This window comes from Lactuca virosa, chromosome 3 (assembly GCF_052849685.1).
Source record: "Lactuca virosa cultivar CGN04683 chromosome 3, Lactuca_virosa_CGN04683_v6, whole genome shotgun sequence".
Classification (NCBI taxonomy): Eukaryota; Viridiplantae; Streptophyta; class Magnoliopsida; order Asterales; family Asteraceae; genus Lactuca; species Lactuca virosa.
Genome location: NC_136428.1, coordinates 146071460 through 146088518, shown reverse-complemented (window position 1 = coordinate 146088518; position 17059 = coordinate 146071460). Strand labels below are relative to the sequence as shown.

Sequence of the window (17059 nt, the reverse complement as noted above, 5' to 3'; positions counted from 1 at the left end):
CAAAACTTGAGGGCAAGAATTGAAACTATTCCAAGTCTCTTCAGTTTGTAACTTATGAGTTTTAATGGTTCATAAAAATGAAGACTCTTCATTTTATGAAACCTCTTTAGTTCTTTAATCATAATTAAAAGAAGTGACTCTTGGTTATCCATAACTTGAGGACAAGTTATGGACACCATCATAGCCATTAAGATCATGAATTAAACACACATGGAGGTTACACATAATTCCTATGATCTTCTAAAACTCATAAGAACACAAATTCATGTCAAGCAATTTCAAGAAATCATATAAACATATACAATACTTGAAAATTGATAAAAGTCATGTAAAATGGGTTAACATAATCATTATCTTTTGAAAAACAGATTTTACAAGTCCAAAATAGATTGGGATAATGATCTTAATCTATTTCCAGCAACAAAACTCGAAAAAACTGCCCAACACGCTCCTACTCGCCGAGTGCACTATTCTACTCGTCGAGTAGGATGAATTTGTTCATGGACTCGGCGAGTCCTCCCCATGGACTCGGCGAGTCCAGTCGTCAGAATGCAGAATTTTCGATTTTTAAGCAGTTTTGCATCAAGTATACAGAAAACAATCCTAGGCTCTGATACCACTGATGGATTTTGAGCATTCTAACACTTCCTAAGTGTACATGCAACCCTAATAACCTTGAATCTATGTTTTCTCTATATACATGCAAATTTCTTTTTCAAGGTTATTTCCTAAGTAGCATGGCATGGGGATTACATAGAACATAAAACTAGTAGAAATACATACCTTGTTGTTGCTTGGATTCCTTCAAGACTTTGTGAGCCTAGCACCCCAAATGTTGTGCCTCAAATGCTTCACACAACACCACAAGACTTGGAATAACTTGAGAGAATACTTCTATCACTCAAAATCGGTTATACCCTCTCTAGTAACACTAGGTCACCATTTTGCTAGCCATAGGGTTCCTTTTATAGTGTTGTCACAATTAGGGTTTACACATGAATGCCCTTAATTGTCATGACTCTTGATTTCTCATGACCCATGGGTTTGTAACTCCCATGGACTATCCATGGAGCTCCATATGGTTATAACCAAACCCATAAACCATGGATCATTAATCCACCATAAAAGAATTGATGATTGTCATAATCAACCCTATATATTTAATTAGTCTCACTTTGATCACCAAATTAATACTAGATTAATACTTGATCAATACTAATTAAATAATACTATTATCAATATATTAGAACTTATAATATATTAATAATCATAAGTGCCTTATTCTCTCATTTAGTCTATCCAAGTATTGCAATGCCATGCAACCCAAATGGACCATGCCGGGTCGGGTCAAGTACATATCAAATAAAGTTATGGACTTAGACACTATATCCAACACCACATACAATACCAAAAAGCTGACTATACTCCCACTAGCCTTGATATAAACACAAGATTCATCTTCACTCCTTGAAAAGCCAAATTCTTTGACTTTCTCATCAAAGCAAAGATTCCATCTGCGAGGTGCCTGTTTTAATCCATAAATGGATTCTCGGGCTTACACACTCTACTGGGGTACTCTGCACTGACAAAACCCTCTGGCTGAACCATGTAAACATCTTCAGCCAACTTTCCATTAAGGAAAACGGTTTTGACATCCATTTGCCATATTTCATAATCATGAAATGCAGCAATGGCTAACAGAACCCTAATAGACTTAATCTTGGCCACTGGTGAAAAGGTCTCATCACAATCAACTCCCAGAGTTTGAGAATAACCCTTTGCAACCAGTCGTGCCTTATAAGTGTGTACATTACCATCCATGTCGGTCTTCTTCTTGAAGATCCATTTGCACCCAACTATCTTACGATCAGGTACATTGTCAACCAAGTTCCAAACTTGATTGTCATACATGGACTGTATCTCGCTATCCATAGCCTCTTTCCATTTAGCAGCCTCAGGGCCTGCCATGGCTTCCGTGTAGCTGTTAGGCTCATCCAGATTTACCAGTGTGTTATCACTGATAAGTGTCTCACCTTCTGCAGTAATATGAAAACCATAATAATGCTCAGGTGCATTCCTAACTCTGGTGGAATGCCTCAGAGGTATAGATTCTTCAGTCGGCTCAACAGGAGTTTCCTCCTCAGGTTGAGGGCTAGGGTTTGAGGTTCCTTCACCACTTGACTCTTGAATTTCCTCAAGGTCAATTTGCCTCCCACTGTCTCCTTGGCTCATGAATTCTCTCTCTCGAAAGAATCCTCTTCTTGCTACAAAGACCACATTATCACTGGGTCTGTAGAAGATGTAACCAAAGGATTTCTGTGGGTAGCCGATGAAAATACACCTTTCGCTTCGGGGTTCGAGCTTATCGTGAGTCTCGCGTCTCATGAAAGCCTCGCAACCCCAAATCTTGATGTGGTCTAGATTGGGAACTTTTCCAGTCCACACCTCGTGAGGTGTTTTGGCAACCTTCTTTGTAGGGACTAGATTAAGGATATGGGCGGCAGTCTCTAAGGCATACCCCCAAAATGAGATTGGTAGCGAAGCTCGACTCATCATGGAACGAACCATGTCCAACAAGGTCTGATTGCGCCTCTCAGCTACACCATTCAACTGTGGTGTCCTAGGAGGTGTCAAATGTGAGACAATCCCACATTCCTTAAGATAGTCAAGGAACTCAGTACTAAGATACTCACCACCACGATCGGATCGAAGCATCTTAATGTTCCTGCCCAACTGATTCTCCACTTCTTGCTTAAACTCTTTGAATTTCTCAAAGGTATCTGACTTATGCTTGATTAGGTAGACATATCCATATCTACTAAAATCATCAGTAAAAGTCACATAGAACCGATTAGCATATCTTGTGGCGGTTCTGAAGGGTCCACACACATCCGTGTGTATGAGGTCCAACAAACCTTCACCCCTAGCACAAGTGCCAGTAAAAGGTGACTTTGTCATTTTACCAAGCAAATAAGATTCACAACTATCATCTGACTTTAGGTCAAATGACTCCAAGACTCCATCATTTTGGAGTTGGCCTATGCGTTTCTTGCTTACATGTCCAAGACGACAATGCCATAAGGATGCTTTATCTAAGCTAGTGGAAGAGTTAATACATAATACATTATTTCCTAGATTATCTACAACATATACAGTTTCATACACGCCATCACAAGGTAATGCTTTAAAATAAAGAACATTATTAAAGAAAGCATCAATACTACCATTATTATTATCAAAATAAAAGGTAAAACCTTGTTTATACAATGCATGAAAGGAAATAACATTTCTTGCCATTTCTGGCGAATAATAACATTTATTCAAATCTAATGTAAACACACTAGTTAGCACTAAGGAATAAACTCATATCTTGGTGACAGGTGAAGCTTTCCTGTTTCCCATGATCAAGTTTATCTTTCCCTGCTCCACATTCTCACTTCTTTTTAGTCCCTGCAAATCACAACATATGTGAATACCACAACCTGTATCAAGGACCCAAGACTTAGAATGAGATGAGTTATTAGACAATATAGTGTATATACCTGGATGGTTGGGTTTTACTTTCCCATCCTTCAAATCTTGTTGGTACTTTGGGCAGTTTCGCTTCCAGTGCGACTTTTCATGGCAATAGAAGCATTCAGCCTCATTAGGGTTTGCAGAAGGAGTGAAAAAACCTTTCTTGGTTTTGCTTGAAGAGGAGCCTTCAAGGGTCTTACCCTTGGTACCCTTAGAAGGGTTCTTTTTCTTCTTCCCTTTGCCATGCCCGATTGCCAAGACATTGGCCGCAGTTGGAGTAGGAGTAGGAGTAGTAACAACCGACTTACCCTTTAGACCACTTTCGGCGGTCTTCAAGAGTCCTTGAAGTTTGCTGAGCGTGACTTCTTCCTTGTTCATGTGATATGTCATGCGGAACTGATCATAACACGATGGCAAGGAGTGCAAAATGATGTCTATTGCTAACTCCTCAGGGAAGTTCACATTCAGCTTTAGTAAACGGTCCACATACCTTTGCATTTTCTGCATGTGGCCCGTGATGGGTTCACCATCCTTCATTCGGGTTGTTATCATGGAGGAGATCATTTCATATCGCTCTTGACGAGCACTTTGATGGTAGCGGTCCATCAAGTCCTGGTGCATCTCAAAAGGATAATAGTCCTCATAGGACTTTTGGAGCTCGGCTGTCATGGTGGCCATCATGATGCATGCCACTTTTGTAGCATCTCTTTCATGTACCTCATATTCAGCAAGCTCTTCAGGAGTAGCAGTTGCCTTGGGTACCTTCAGCTCTTTGTCGAGAACATATTCTTTGTTCTCATACCGAGTGACCATCCTGATGTTTCTGATCCAATCTGTAAAGTTGGACCCATCAAAGATGACTCTCCCACAAAGATTCATGAGAGAGAAGGAGCTAGTAGGGTTTGAGCCAGAAGCATTGTTATTGGAAGACATCTGAAAAGAAGAGGGAATAGATTAGATTAGATATAGAGATAGTCCTTAACAAAACACCCAAATGTAATATTAAGGCTAGGACCCAACACAATATTTTATAACTTAGAAGAGGGATGTCGTAATCTAAGCTATAAGATATTTGAAGGTAGGTGAATGACGATTCACCAATTTCCACCATGAAAAAACGAAATATTTAATTAGGTTTTAATTGGTTTAGAAACTCCTAGATTCTTTGAGATTCATTGAACTTTCTTCAATGGCATGTTTCAATCTCGAGTGTGCCCTTCAAGTTTTGTGACTGGGATGCCGAGGATCACAAAACAAGGTGTGAAGTAACCATGCAAATTACTTGGTACCCTTAATGTATTACCCCGCAATCGATGTGCCGGTTAACCACACACGCTCCATCGATACTATGATAAACATTAAGTCACCCTTTACCTACCTTGTTAAGTTCAAGTTAGTGTGCCGGTTAACCACACACGCTCCACTAACGACTTAAACAAAGTGTAAAGTGTAATTTCATGGATTAGCACCTTATTCATATTTTCCTAAAATAACTAAGATTGGGAATTCAATAAAGTTTAGTTACTTTAGTATTATCATTATACTTTTAATGAGAATTTATAAGTCCTTGTCCTACCCGTTCGGCTAACGACCCTCCACCGATCAAGGAAGCGGTGGGTGAGAGTGGACACCCATTAAGTTGCCATTTTATAGGCAACAACCTTATACCCCCCTTATAGACCGGCTTCGTGAATGAGGCGTACTAGCGGTAAGACGAATTGATCTTATACATATATAAATATTATTAAACTTATAATCTTATAAAGTATAAGGGTTGAATTTTAACTTTTAAAATTCTAGGGGTTGGAACTAAAGTTTTTAATATGACTTTACATGTTCCAAAACTTGAGGGCAAGTTTTGTAAACTTTCAAAACTTTTCATTTCTCATAACTTATGAGTTAATGGTTATTAAAAATGAAGACTCTTCATTTTTTTTGTAACCTATGTGTTCTTTTAATGGTTATTTATAAATGTGACTTTTGGTTATCCATAACTTAAGAACTAGTTATGGACTCCATTAAAACACATAAAGATCAAGAATTAATCTAATCAATTATTAGCACATAATTTCTATGATCTTCTAAACTCATATGTTTATGAATGTTCATATCAAAAATTTCAAGAATCGTAAGTACATATACAAAACTTGAAATTTTGATACGAGCTTTTGAACAAAACTTCGATTTTCAAGTTTTTTTTTTTTTTTGCATCAAGTATCAAATAAACAAACCAGTCTCTGATACCACTAATGGGTTTTGAGCATTCTAACACTCCTATGGTGTACATGCAACCCTAGAAACCTTGGATCTATGTTTGACTATGATACATACAAATAATTAATCTTCCAAGGTTCTTATCCTATCTAGCATGGCATGGGGAACTTGAATCAAATAAAGTTAGTAGAATTACTTACCTTGTAGTTGTAGTTGATTGGTTGGAGTTTTAGAGCCTAGCATCAATAGTGTGGATGCCTCAAATGGAAATCACAAATCACCACAAACTTGGAACTTTGGGAGAATAGTAATCACCTTCTTGAAATCGGCCCTCTTACTTTACTCACCACAACTCGTGTGATTTCAAGAACCAAAGGCTCCTTTATATAGTGTGGTGGATTAGGGTTACATCCATGTAAACCCTAATACCCATGTCTTTTCATTTCCATGAGATCCATGGGTTAAAGCTCCATGGAGTATCCATGGACTTTCCATGCAAGCCTAGCCCATTCCAAATAAGCATTAGCCCACACTATATAAATACAAGAGCCCATATTTAATTAGTCATACTTTTGATCTCTAAATTAATTCTAGATTAATTATAGATCAATACTAATTAAATAGTATGATTTTATATTAATATATTAGGACTTATAATATATTAATAAATCATAACTTATACTATTCTCAAACGATTATCCACAAATTGTTCGGGTGAAGTGCAACCCAAATGGACCATGCCGGGTCGGGTCAAGTACATACCACATATAGTTATGGACTTAGACACTATATCCAACAGTATCTCCACCAGGGGCACTTCCCTATACTGGCAATTGCCGTGGAGCCTGCCCCACAAGACCATCTCTAAAGGAATGATCCTATCACGACCTGCAAGAAAAAACAATTCACATACATAAGGATGGGAAAAACCCTAACTTTACATCCCCAATATTCATATAAAAAAGGGGGGGTAGAGGGAGGAGATGCACACTTACTATCCTTCTCCACGAAGAACTGGGGCATCATCCCACGTGCCCTCCATGCGTCACTCATACCGACGACGGCTAGCATGTAGTCCTCCCAATCCCCCCAATTGATGGAAATGGTCCTCAACGCTTACGCCACAATCTCGTTAGCCCCCCAGAGTTGAGGCGTCCGGTCGGTGAAAGTGGTTCTGTGAGGATAGCCAAAACTGACCAAGTTGCAGTTCACCCATAACCATTTGTCCTGCTAGTTCTTATTGGGGGCCTTCTGTTTTATGATGATGCGTGGACGCCCCGCCGCTGAGAGAACGTATGCACGCCAGACTGAGTAAAGGGGTTGAAGAAGTACTTGAAAGCCCATAATTGAGGAAGCACCCCCCAAAGCTCGGCAAGTCGTATCGAAACCAACTATTTTGGTGACAACATTAGGAGTCAGGTCGTCAACAGAGAAGACATACTGGTGCATGATCTCATCGAAAAATTCGATCATAGACAGCAGGAGACCTGCCTTGAAGATTGGGATTGGGACTCCGATCTTCCCTTCTGCCGGCCGAGAAATATGCGCCCCCCTTCGAGGATATTGCACCTTGTGCTTAGGAAGAAACCCAAATCGGGCCTCCACGGATTCAAACTCTTTTGGTGTAGGCTCGATTATGGTATTCGGCGTTGCCATTGTTTACCGATAACAACTACACGACGAAAGAGAAAGGAAGCAAAGAGAAAAGAAGAGACAGTTGAAGAGCAGTAGAGTGAAGAAAATGAAATTGTACCTGATAAGGGAAGTCTTAAATACAAGGCGGGAAATCCGAATAGTTACAATGATGAAACCGTCTACACATACGAATCCTTCAGATCAGTGGACGTCAGAACCATCCCATCCAAACACGTGTCTAGGTCTAAGCTAGAACAACTCAGCTACCCCAAGCTAATGTTGACGTTTACTAGCCCAGAGGAGTTGTTAATGTATCCCTCTAGGAATACGTCAAAGATTACGAGACAGTTATCTAAAGGACGACCTAGCTAACAGTCGCTACCCAGCGCAAGTGCTAGGTCCGAGCCCTCGCCCTTGCGGCCTCACACTTAAACCCCGACGCTCTAGCACTAAGCTCCAATTCGGAACGAGAGGCTCAAGTCCATAACAATCCAAAACAGTACCAACCACTCCCCAGAGCGACAAGTGTAGCGCTCAGAGCTGTAACATCTGAAATCTTGAAGAGAAATTATGGAGAATAACCCTATTTCTAGGCCAACTCGACGAGTTGGAGGGACCAAATCGACGTGTTGAAGATGGAAGAATCATGGGAATTTAAATGTACCAACTCGACGAGTTGAGGAGCCTCAACTTGGCGAGTTGGCAGCTGGGAAGGAAACCCTAATTTTTAGGGTCTTGCACCCTATTTAAAGGCCTTAAGTCCATTTTCTAGCCTCCTTATCAGCCTCCATTGTTATTAAAACCCTAAAATGAGTTGTAGCCTCCATTCTCAAGTTTTTGGAGCCTTGGAAGGAAGTTTGGTGTTCATTTTGTGCATTGTGAAGGAATTAGAATATCTTGAAGTTTCTAGCTTGGGGAAGGAAATCTTGGACTCAGAATCACTCCATTTCTTACAGTAACTTTAAGGTATCAAGTTCATACCTTGATTTGTAGATGATTATATCTCCTCATTTTTGGGTTTTGTTGTGTTTGGCCTTTTTTCGTGGATGGTGATGGAGTGAAGTCATTTAAGGGGTTGTTCTTTCAGATCTGAGTTGGTTTTGGTACCCTTGAGCTTAAAGGTGCGACCTTTTTGAGGATTTTGGTGTCATGCATGCATTAAGTCAATTATTAAGTCTATTCTAAGCTTAAGAGCTTCATTTAGACATGCATGAACATAAAGTTGGCAACTTTACATGGTTTTCCAGCTCAAGGAAGTCATATCTATGTTTTGGGGTCATATCCTTATGGTTTAAGTGATTAATGTATGAAGTTGTGGGTTTCTGGCGAACTCGGCGAGTTTATGGATAAACTCGTCGAGTTGGCTCGGTTTTCCCCGACATTTTCAGATTGATAGAGGAACTCGGCGAGTTTGTTGGTCAACTCGGCGAGTTGGCTTGGTTTTTCTCGATCTGTGTAGTTGATGGAGAAACTCAACGAGTTGAAGGATAACTCATCGAGTTGGGTCAACTTGGACCGTTGACTTTGACTCTCGATTTATGTCTTTGATCTAGTTTGTCCCAGGGGTACTTGAGGTAATCTGAATTGTAATAAGGAAATTATGGGCTTAGGATAAGGCCCATATGGGGTTGGGCCCAATTTGGAAAATTAGGCCATTAGTTGGCCTTTGTGGATCTTTTGGTTTTGGACCTCAGTTTTGGTTGATGTTAGGTCAGGGGTAAAATGGTCATTTTACCCCAAGATTGTGGATTATAACATGCAACCCAATTGCTAATTAGGTGTGTTGTTGGTATTGATAGCTCGGGACGCCGACAGGGCAGCAGCTAGGGATTTCTTTCGGGGAGCTCCTGCATTCGAGGTGAGTTTTCCTCACTATACTTTCGGGTCGAAGGCACCAAGGCCGGCGCTTTGGTTGATAGCATGATATTGTTGATATGCCGAATATGGAATAGATATGCATGCTAGTATGGTTATGCTGGTATTGATTGGTAGTCTGGTAGATCTGTAGGACTACCTGTGATACTGTCTGTTTATCTGTATATGATATTATCTGTTATATGTCGACATATTGTGTGGGTTGGGTTGAGGTTGTACTGCTTTGTGTTGTAGCCAACAAACCGTGGAGTGTGCTAGATATGAGCTGATGGCCAGAGAGGGCATGTCAGACTCATACTGAGGACTCATTAGCATTCCAGATATGAGCTGAGGGCTAGGGAGGGCATGCCAGACTCATACTGAAGGCTCATTAGCATTCCAGATACGAGTTGAGGACCGGGTGGTATGCCAGACTCGTACTGAGGGCTACTCATTGGTATTCCAATCCAAGGACTGAGGAAGCAAGCCATACATAAGTTGTGGGCCCAAGGGCAAGCCAGACTTATGTTGTAGGCTCGAGAGCAGGCCAGATATGAACTGTGGGCCTGATAGGCAAGCCAGACTCATACTGTGGGCTCAAGGGGTAATCCAGTCTTTTAGCTATGGACCCAATACATGCTGTTATTTATATATGTTATTTTTTTGGGTGTTGGTACTTTGGGGGAACCCACTAAGCTTCGTGCTTACAGTTTTGGTTTATGGTTTCAGGTACTTCAGTGGATCGTGTCAAGGTGAAGGCGTGACTGTATACATCCTTGCGTTTTGGACTTATGATTTCTGGGAAACTCTGATATTGTGAATGTTTTGAAAACTATGTTGAAAGCGATTCTGATTTTTAAATAATGTTTTGGAAACAATGGTTTTTGTAAACACTTCACTAGAAAGAGGATTGTTTGAAAAGTTAAAATTTATTGAATTTTTATGGATGTTACAAGAGCACTGCTCTTCGGCGGTTCTACACCAATAGCAGATAACCACTAGTGGTGCACGATCCGCCGATATATAGGACTCCTCCACGTCCTGACGGTCCAGACAAGACAAAATGTACTGTCGGGGACATGCTCCCTCGACGATAGGTATAAAAGAGATCCTTCTTCTCCAGAAGAAGGGATCGTCTCTTTCTCTATCTCAAGCTAAACCCTAATTATCTCACCCAATTACGAACTAGACCATCAGAGCCTCGTTCCGGGACCCCCTCCCGGACGACGACTGATGTCGGTTCTTTCTTTGATGTGATTCTCAGACTTAACTCAGGCGAAACCACCACAAATAGCGTTAAACTCGAAGACATATCACAATATATATATATATATATATATATATATATATATATATATATATATATATATATATATATATATATATATATATATAGAGAGAGAGAGAGAGAGAGAGAGACTTAGATTTAAATGAGAACTAAAATTATTGTGAGTAAAGTGAGAATAAATTATAGCTAATGGAAGTTAATCTTCAACTAAACCGCTTTGAAATTTTCACCTACGATAGCTTCCCATTTTATAGGCAAGGAGAACCATATACCTTCAAACTTTCCTTATGATAACAAATTAAGGAAAACATCCGCTACCACCGAGCTACCAAAATCCAACAACACATTCATGCTGCTTAGATACTTAATTGAGTAATTTGATAAGCCAAAAGATTGAATTCCGAAAAGAATTTAGTTAGTAGCTTAATATCTTTAACACCCCCCTCCTCCCTCTATGCAACAATGAAACCACTTTGTTCAACACATATTTAATTCAAGTGTAATAATTGATTTATCAAAGGAATTTCCCTTTCTATGATTTCCTGTTAGAGTATTAGAGCGTCAACGAATGATCGTTTTGCGTTCTGACAAATGTCTAATTTCTTCCGTCCTTTGCAAAACCCTTCATAATATTTTGTTTCATCCGATTCCCCTCGTACGATACACCAGTCATTTGGGCAGCAACCACCTATTTCTGCTTGATAAATCTCACCACTTGTACCTTTAGCTTATGTCCTATCGATAATCCATTAAGAGTCTTTCCTTATGCATGTTGCTATCCATCTTTATGAATCTTGCAAATGCGAAATTAGCTCGTGTTGAGATGATCCTGGTTGCTACCTCTCCAATCCATATTCATCGTACTCCTTCTCTGTTCCACTTTTGTTCATCCATCCGCTTCAGGTTTTCCGAAAATCCCCTAACGACTCTTCCTCCCCCAATTACAAAAAATGAATGAAAGTTTGTTTAAATTATGATAAGTATAATTTAAAATGTTATTTAAAAGTTTTCTAAACATTTTTAATCGTTTGCGGAGGTCCTAAAACATAGAGACTTATAATAAATCAAAGTAGGTTGTTTAAAGAATATACAAGGATTATTACAATCAACAAATGAGATTAAGTAATAATCACAGTCTAGATCATTTTAAACACCAAATTTTTTTTTTTGAGTATCCAAGCTATCAACAATGGGATTGTATCCCAACAATATCATGTGTTGGTGGCAAGGTGCTCCTTCGTCATAAGTTAGGTGTTCAAGACTCACGGAAGACAAAAAAAAAAGTTTAGAAGGAACTAGATGCATTATAATCCATTTACATATTTTATCCTTAATACATGCAGAATTAATATACATAAACAACTTTAACACAAATTAAGTTTTACCACCTTGTATCAATCCATCCCCATAGCACCAAATCTTGAAATTGAGGTTAAGGAAATGATTTATTCAACATTTGGTCTCTAATTCCCACATACGATTGTTGTTTCTTCAAAGAATTGATCCCAATAGCTCTATGGAATCAAAATTCGCACATCTAACCCCACAGAACTTCTAAACTAAAAATATGTAATGGAATGAATTCTCATCACAGAAGGGAGTAGTAAAAGAAGGTCATGATCGGCCAAACATGTTCTTATACATTGTCAATTTTAAGTTACCTCATGGTACTCCTATCCAATACATTGCATGCATCTAAGTTTTGTACACATTTGTACAATTAACTAAAGGTTTATGTTCATCCTCTTATGCATGCATTTACTTCGTCAAATCCCTCATTAAGTTCATTGGATTTATACTTCTTTTAGAAGTTTCATACGTAGTTAAGTTCATTGGATTTATACTTGGGTTATTAACTGGGTATACCCGAATAACCGAATTCTTGGTATGTCACACCAAACATACTGTATCTTGTGTTTACAGCCTTCCATTTCTAGCACAATATAAATATACATGTACTTACACTTAATACAATCACTAGACAACTATTCCAATATTCTTACATGGTCTCATAATCCAAAAAGAACACATCATCACATCATAAAATCATATCAATATGTCTTTGTGGATCTCGCAAGATTTCAAAAAGCAATGTTGTTGTTTTATTAATAGTCAAACAAACGAATGATCGTGCTGAAGAGTTTAATGAATAAAACTCATTTGTACCTTTGACTTTAGCTATGCTATGGAATAAATAATGATTCTAAGGTATCTATATACGTTATTGTGCAAGTGTGTTAAAAAGGACGGCAAGACTTTAAGTAGGGAAACATGTAGCATCTCTCCTATACTACCTAGGACACTAACTATAAGTCTTATTCCTTATATAGATATAAGTTCTATTATTTTAATTGTATAAAACTACATTTATAAAAGGGGTTGGCTAAAAATACATCCCATTTTACATACTAATAAAGAAAGTAGAAAAAAACAAAGAAATTTTCAAATTTCTCAACTAATAATCATATTACAAAAAATTATTAATTTTATGTAAATGGTTATTGCAATTTTTAAAAGTTCGATGTCAATATTATTAAGATTGAGATCATATCTATTATTGTACCTATTGTAAAATTGTAATCCTAAGATTGGACTGGAATCCAAAGATCCCCCCTTGATAAATTAGTCTCCAAATTTGATTGCAAGTTCTTGTTTGTGTAGTTCTATTGTATTGTATTTTGATGTTGATTAAGAAATCCGTGGTGGAATCACTTTAACTCCTTAAGTAATAACCATAATCTTTGAGTTGAATGGAAGAACTGTGATGTAAATTTTCAAGATGAATGAACAATGTTTCTAATTTGTATATGAGATTTTGAGCATGAATGACTAATTTGATAAGTCTAGAAAGACTAAATACTTGAGTATAAAATAAAAACTGAAATGTAGTGTCGGATCCGAATAAATTCTTACGGGTCTAGATATAAATCTTCTTTTAAAATCAAAATTAATATGATCAAGATATATTATGTAGTATATTTTTTGCTTTTAACAAACATGGTTAAAAGGAAAACATAATTATTTTCAATTTATATATAAACTAAATAAATATAAAATACTTATTTTCAAATATTTTTAAACAGTACGTTGCCCTTTGAGAAATCCGGCAGGCGCCATGCTTTATTGGAAATGAAAAAGGGCAGAATGGAGACCGCATGTTCACGGAATGGGGCGGTGAAACCGCACTTACTACACACCCCTCTTTCATTTCAACCGATAAATCAATAAGTTTACCAAATAAAAATACTTTTATTATTGTCAACTTGATAACTCTTTATTTTATTACAGCAAGATAAATCGAATATTTATTTTCTATACTTAATTCGGTTTATATATAATATTAAATAAATCAGAAAAATGTGAAAACTAGTGTTTTGGTCGCATGGAACAATTTATACGTAGCCCCACTAGCGCCCTTCCATTTAGCATCCTTATCCTCGGAATTTAACGTGCAGCCTTGCATCGTCCAATTCGGACATCTTCACGTTGACCAAAATCAACACGCTTTTTTTAGACTCGAAGATGCCACCGCCCATTTTTATTTATTTTTATAAGTTAACTTTAGACCATTTTATTATATAATATCTACAGCTAGACCCCTCTAGTTCTATAATAGACAACTTCAGTCTGTATGATAACACTGACAACATTTACATTGTAATAACACTAGACCCGACAATTTAATACACTACACGACTGACACGACACAAATATGACACGAGTTTTTCTGTGTATGAGTTTTAGAAATCCACATTTGGTGTCTATTTGTATCGAATGAATTCTAAATTTGTGTTTCATGTCTTACACATGTCAAACATAAACTTACCTGCTTAACATGTGTATGACACGAATTAAATTCGTGTGGCACACGACACATCTAAACACGTTTATACACATATAGACACACAACATGCGACACATATACATACTAATTAAATGCATATTTTCCTAGCGTAAAAAATGACATTAGACAATGCTTGTATACATTAATGAAAAACATGTTTATTCGTGTCGTATTACGTGTCACGTAAATTAATTATGTGTTGCTTTCGTATTTGATAAACAAACGTGTTTTATAATTTGTGTCATATTCGTGTCATGTAAATTCGTGTCTGTCAGGTATACAAGCACGTAAACAAGAATTGTTATCTCTAAATATCACCAAATTCATAGGGTTGCAATGTAGATCTAAACATAGTATATGTGTTGAACCATAAGCATATTGGCTAATGAACACTTTTTCAATACTTCTGATACTATTATGTCACCGACTATTTTATATTGTGGTACATATATGCGAACTAGATAGATTTCTATTAATATTAGGAAAATGCAGTTGTAGAGTTTACAAGTATGATATAAGAAAAAAACAGATCGAGCCTAATATAAAAAACACGTCAACCCAATAAATTGTTCATACCCTCTCCATAAGACCATAACCTCTATAGTCTAGTCTTCTCAAACACCCATGTAGAAGTTCCCCTTCTGGACCCTTTATGGAATCTCCTTATGTGAAATTTTCTTTTTCTAATTTGTAAATAATTTTCTAAAATTAACTCTTTAACAAGATTTCATTACTAAGTTTCAACAACGATAATTAGGTCTAGAAGCAAATTTGACTCCACAACTTAAAGCACACCACTTTAACCAACTTGTTCAATTTACGAATTTTTCTTACAAAAGAAAAGCTTATTTTAAGGATAGTGAGGTCATTTTTTTAAAGCCTTATAGATTTATTAATTAACACCAACATAATCAGGGTCTTGCATGACTATCTTCAGAAATAGAATGCATTTAGTGCGGTGTGGGTATAAGTTGAGGGGCCTAAATGTAAATATCGATATTGCCCATACCTAATAAGCAAACGGCAGAGCCCGTATTTTGAGCTGTTGGCAGCATTCATACCAAATAAAATGGCCCCCACCAAATATAGAAATGGATAACGCCGAATCTTCACGTTGTCCACTACGAAGTACAACCATAAATACATACAGTGTACATGTCTCTATAGTCAGGCATATCCCACTTGTACCCTTATCCTTTTATCCCTTTAAATTCATTATCCTCGTCTTTCCAACTTTCCTCATAAGCGAAGAAAAGGATTAAGCTGTGTTCATACTCTATACCATACCAAAAACCTCACCTTTATTTCCCAATTTCAAAAGCTGCACAGTTGATTGATTAGAAAGATTTGAGATTATAAAACTGAGATAAGTTGAGATAATGATGATGCAGATGGAGATGAGTTCTTCTACTACCTTAGATCAAGAAAAGAAGATCGGGATCATGGGTTATGAAAATCAAGAAGAAGATGATTCGTTCTCCTCTGATGCTTCGAGTATGGTATCATCAGATGATGAATCCGATGATGCATTTGAAGAAAGCAATTCATCTTCCGGTAGCTCTCCGTCGTCTAACGACGATCATCGGAGTGGCTTGGGAGATATGTCTGATCTTCTTCACCAACTTCCCTCCAAGTGAGTTATTCTTAATCACTTACAGTTTAGAAGCTGTTTATCTGATTCCGAATACATAGATCTTAAGATCTAGAACTTGTTCTTATATTTATGTTTGATGAATTAACAGGAGAGGGTTGTCAAAGCACTTTCAAGGGAAGTCACAATCTTTCACATCGTTGGCAAACGTGATGTGTTTAGAAGATCTTGCGAAGCCAGAAAACCCTTACAACAAGAAGCTGAAATCATGCAAAAGCTATGTCGGATTATCCAAAGTGCTTCCACCTCCGACAAGAAGTGCTTCTTCCTCGAAGCTTTTCAACAACAAGCCATCGTCAAGAACTTCATGTTCTTCACTAAGTATAGGAAGAAATGGTAGCTTCCTTGGATTAAGCAACACCAGTAGGCCACCTAGTCATCCATCTCATAACAATGGTGCCACGAGTGCTTTTTAGCTATTCGAATCGAACCCGTTTGTTCGTTTGAGGCAATCATGCTCAAGTTGATCGATCTTTCCAGGGATCCTCCGCTTTTTGGATGTTCTAGTCTCGTGAGGGAAATTTCTTTCCTTCGCATTTTGCATGAGATTGTTGTCATGACCCGTACTTTCGTGTATTTGAGTTGCAATACAATCACTGTGTATATACTAATGGATTTGTTCAAGGGAATTGATTTATGTTTGTGGGTGTATCCAGATACTATAATCTTAATTAGAAGATACTACACATCGTTTTTAGTCCTTTTATTTCGATAAAGCTGCAAATTGGTCTTTCGTAGATCTATGGGATGTTATGTTAGGCCTTCCATGTGGATATATGAAGGCCGAATATATATATATAATTTTCAAATAATCAATCTATAGCAAGACTCATTAATACTCATAAACCTGCAATCCAAATCAAAATTACACTAAACTACCATTATGGGTACCATTATGGGACAAGAGTATAAAAGGGCGCAAAATCATCCATGTGACATATGACTCAACAAAAAGTGAAATTAGAACCATCCCGGATTATCCAAATAACATCAACAAAACCACATTTAACTCTTGCACATAATGTTAATAACATATGTGTGATTTGATCACCATTAT

At 37.6% G+C, this 17059-nt stretch overlaps 1 protein-coding gene across 1 annotated transcript; it reads left to right on the top strand.

The window, feature by feature from the left end:
* The first annotated feature begins 15600 nt into the window (after positions 1–15600).
* Positions 15601–16643, top strand: LOC145166669 (uncharacterized). Its single transcript, XM_079085691.1, has 2 exons — positions 15601–15984; positions 16094–16643. The coding sequence occupies exons 1-2, from the start codon at positions 15731–15733 to the stop codon at positions 16416–16418; spliced, it is 579 nt and encodes a 192-aa protein (XP_078941817.1). The 5' UTR covers positions 15601–15730; the 3' UTR covers positions 16419–16643.
* Positions 16644–17059: the final 416 nt, after the last annotated feature.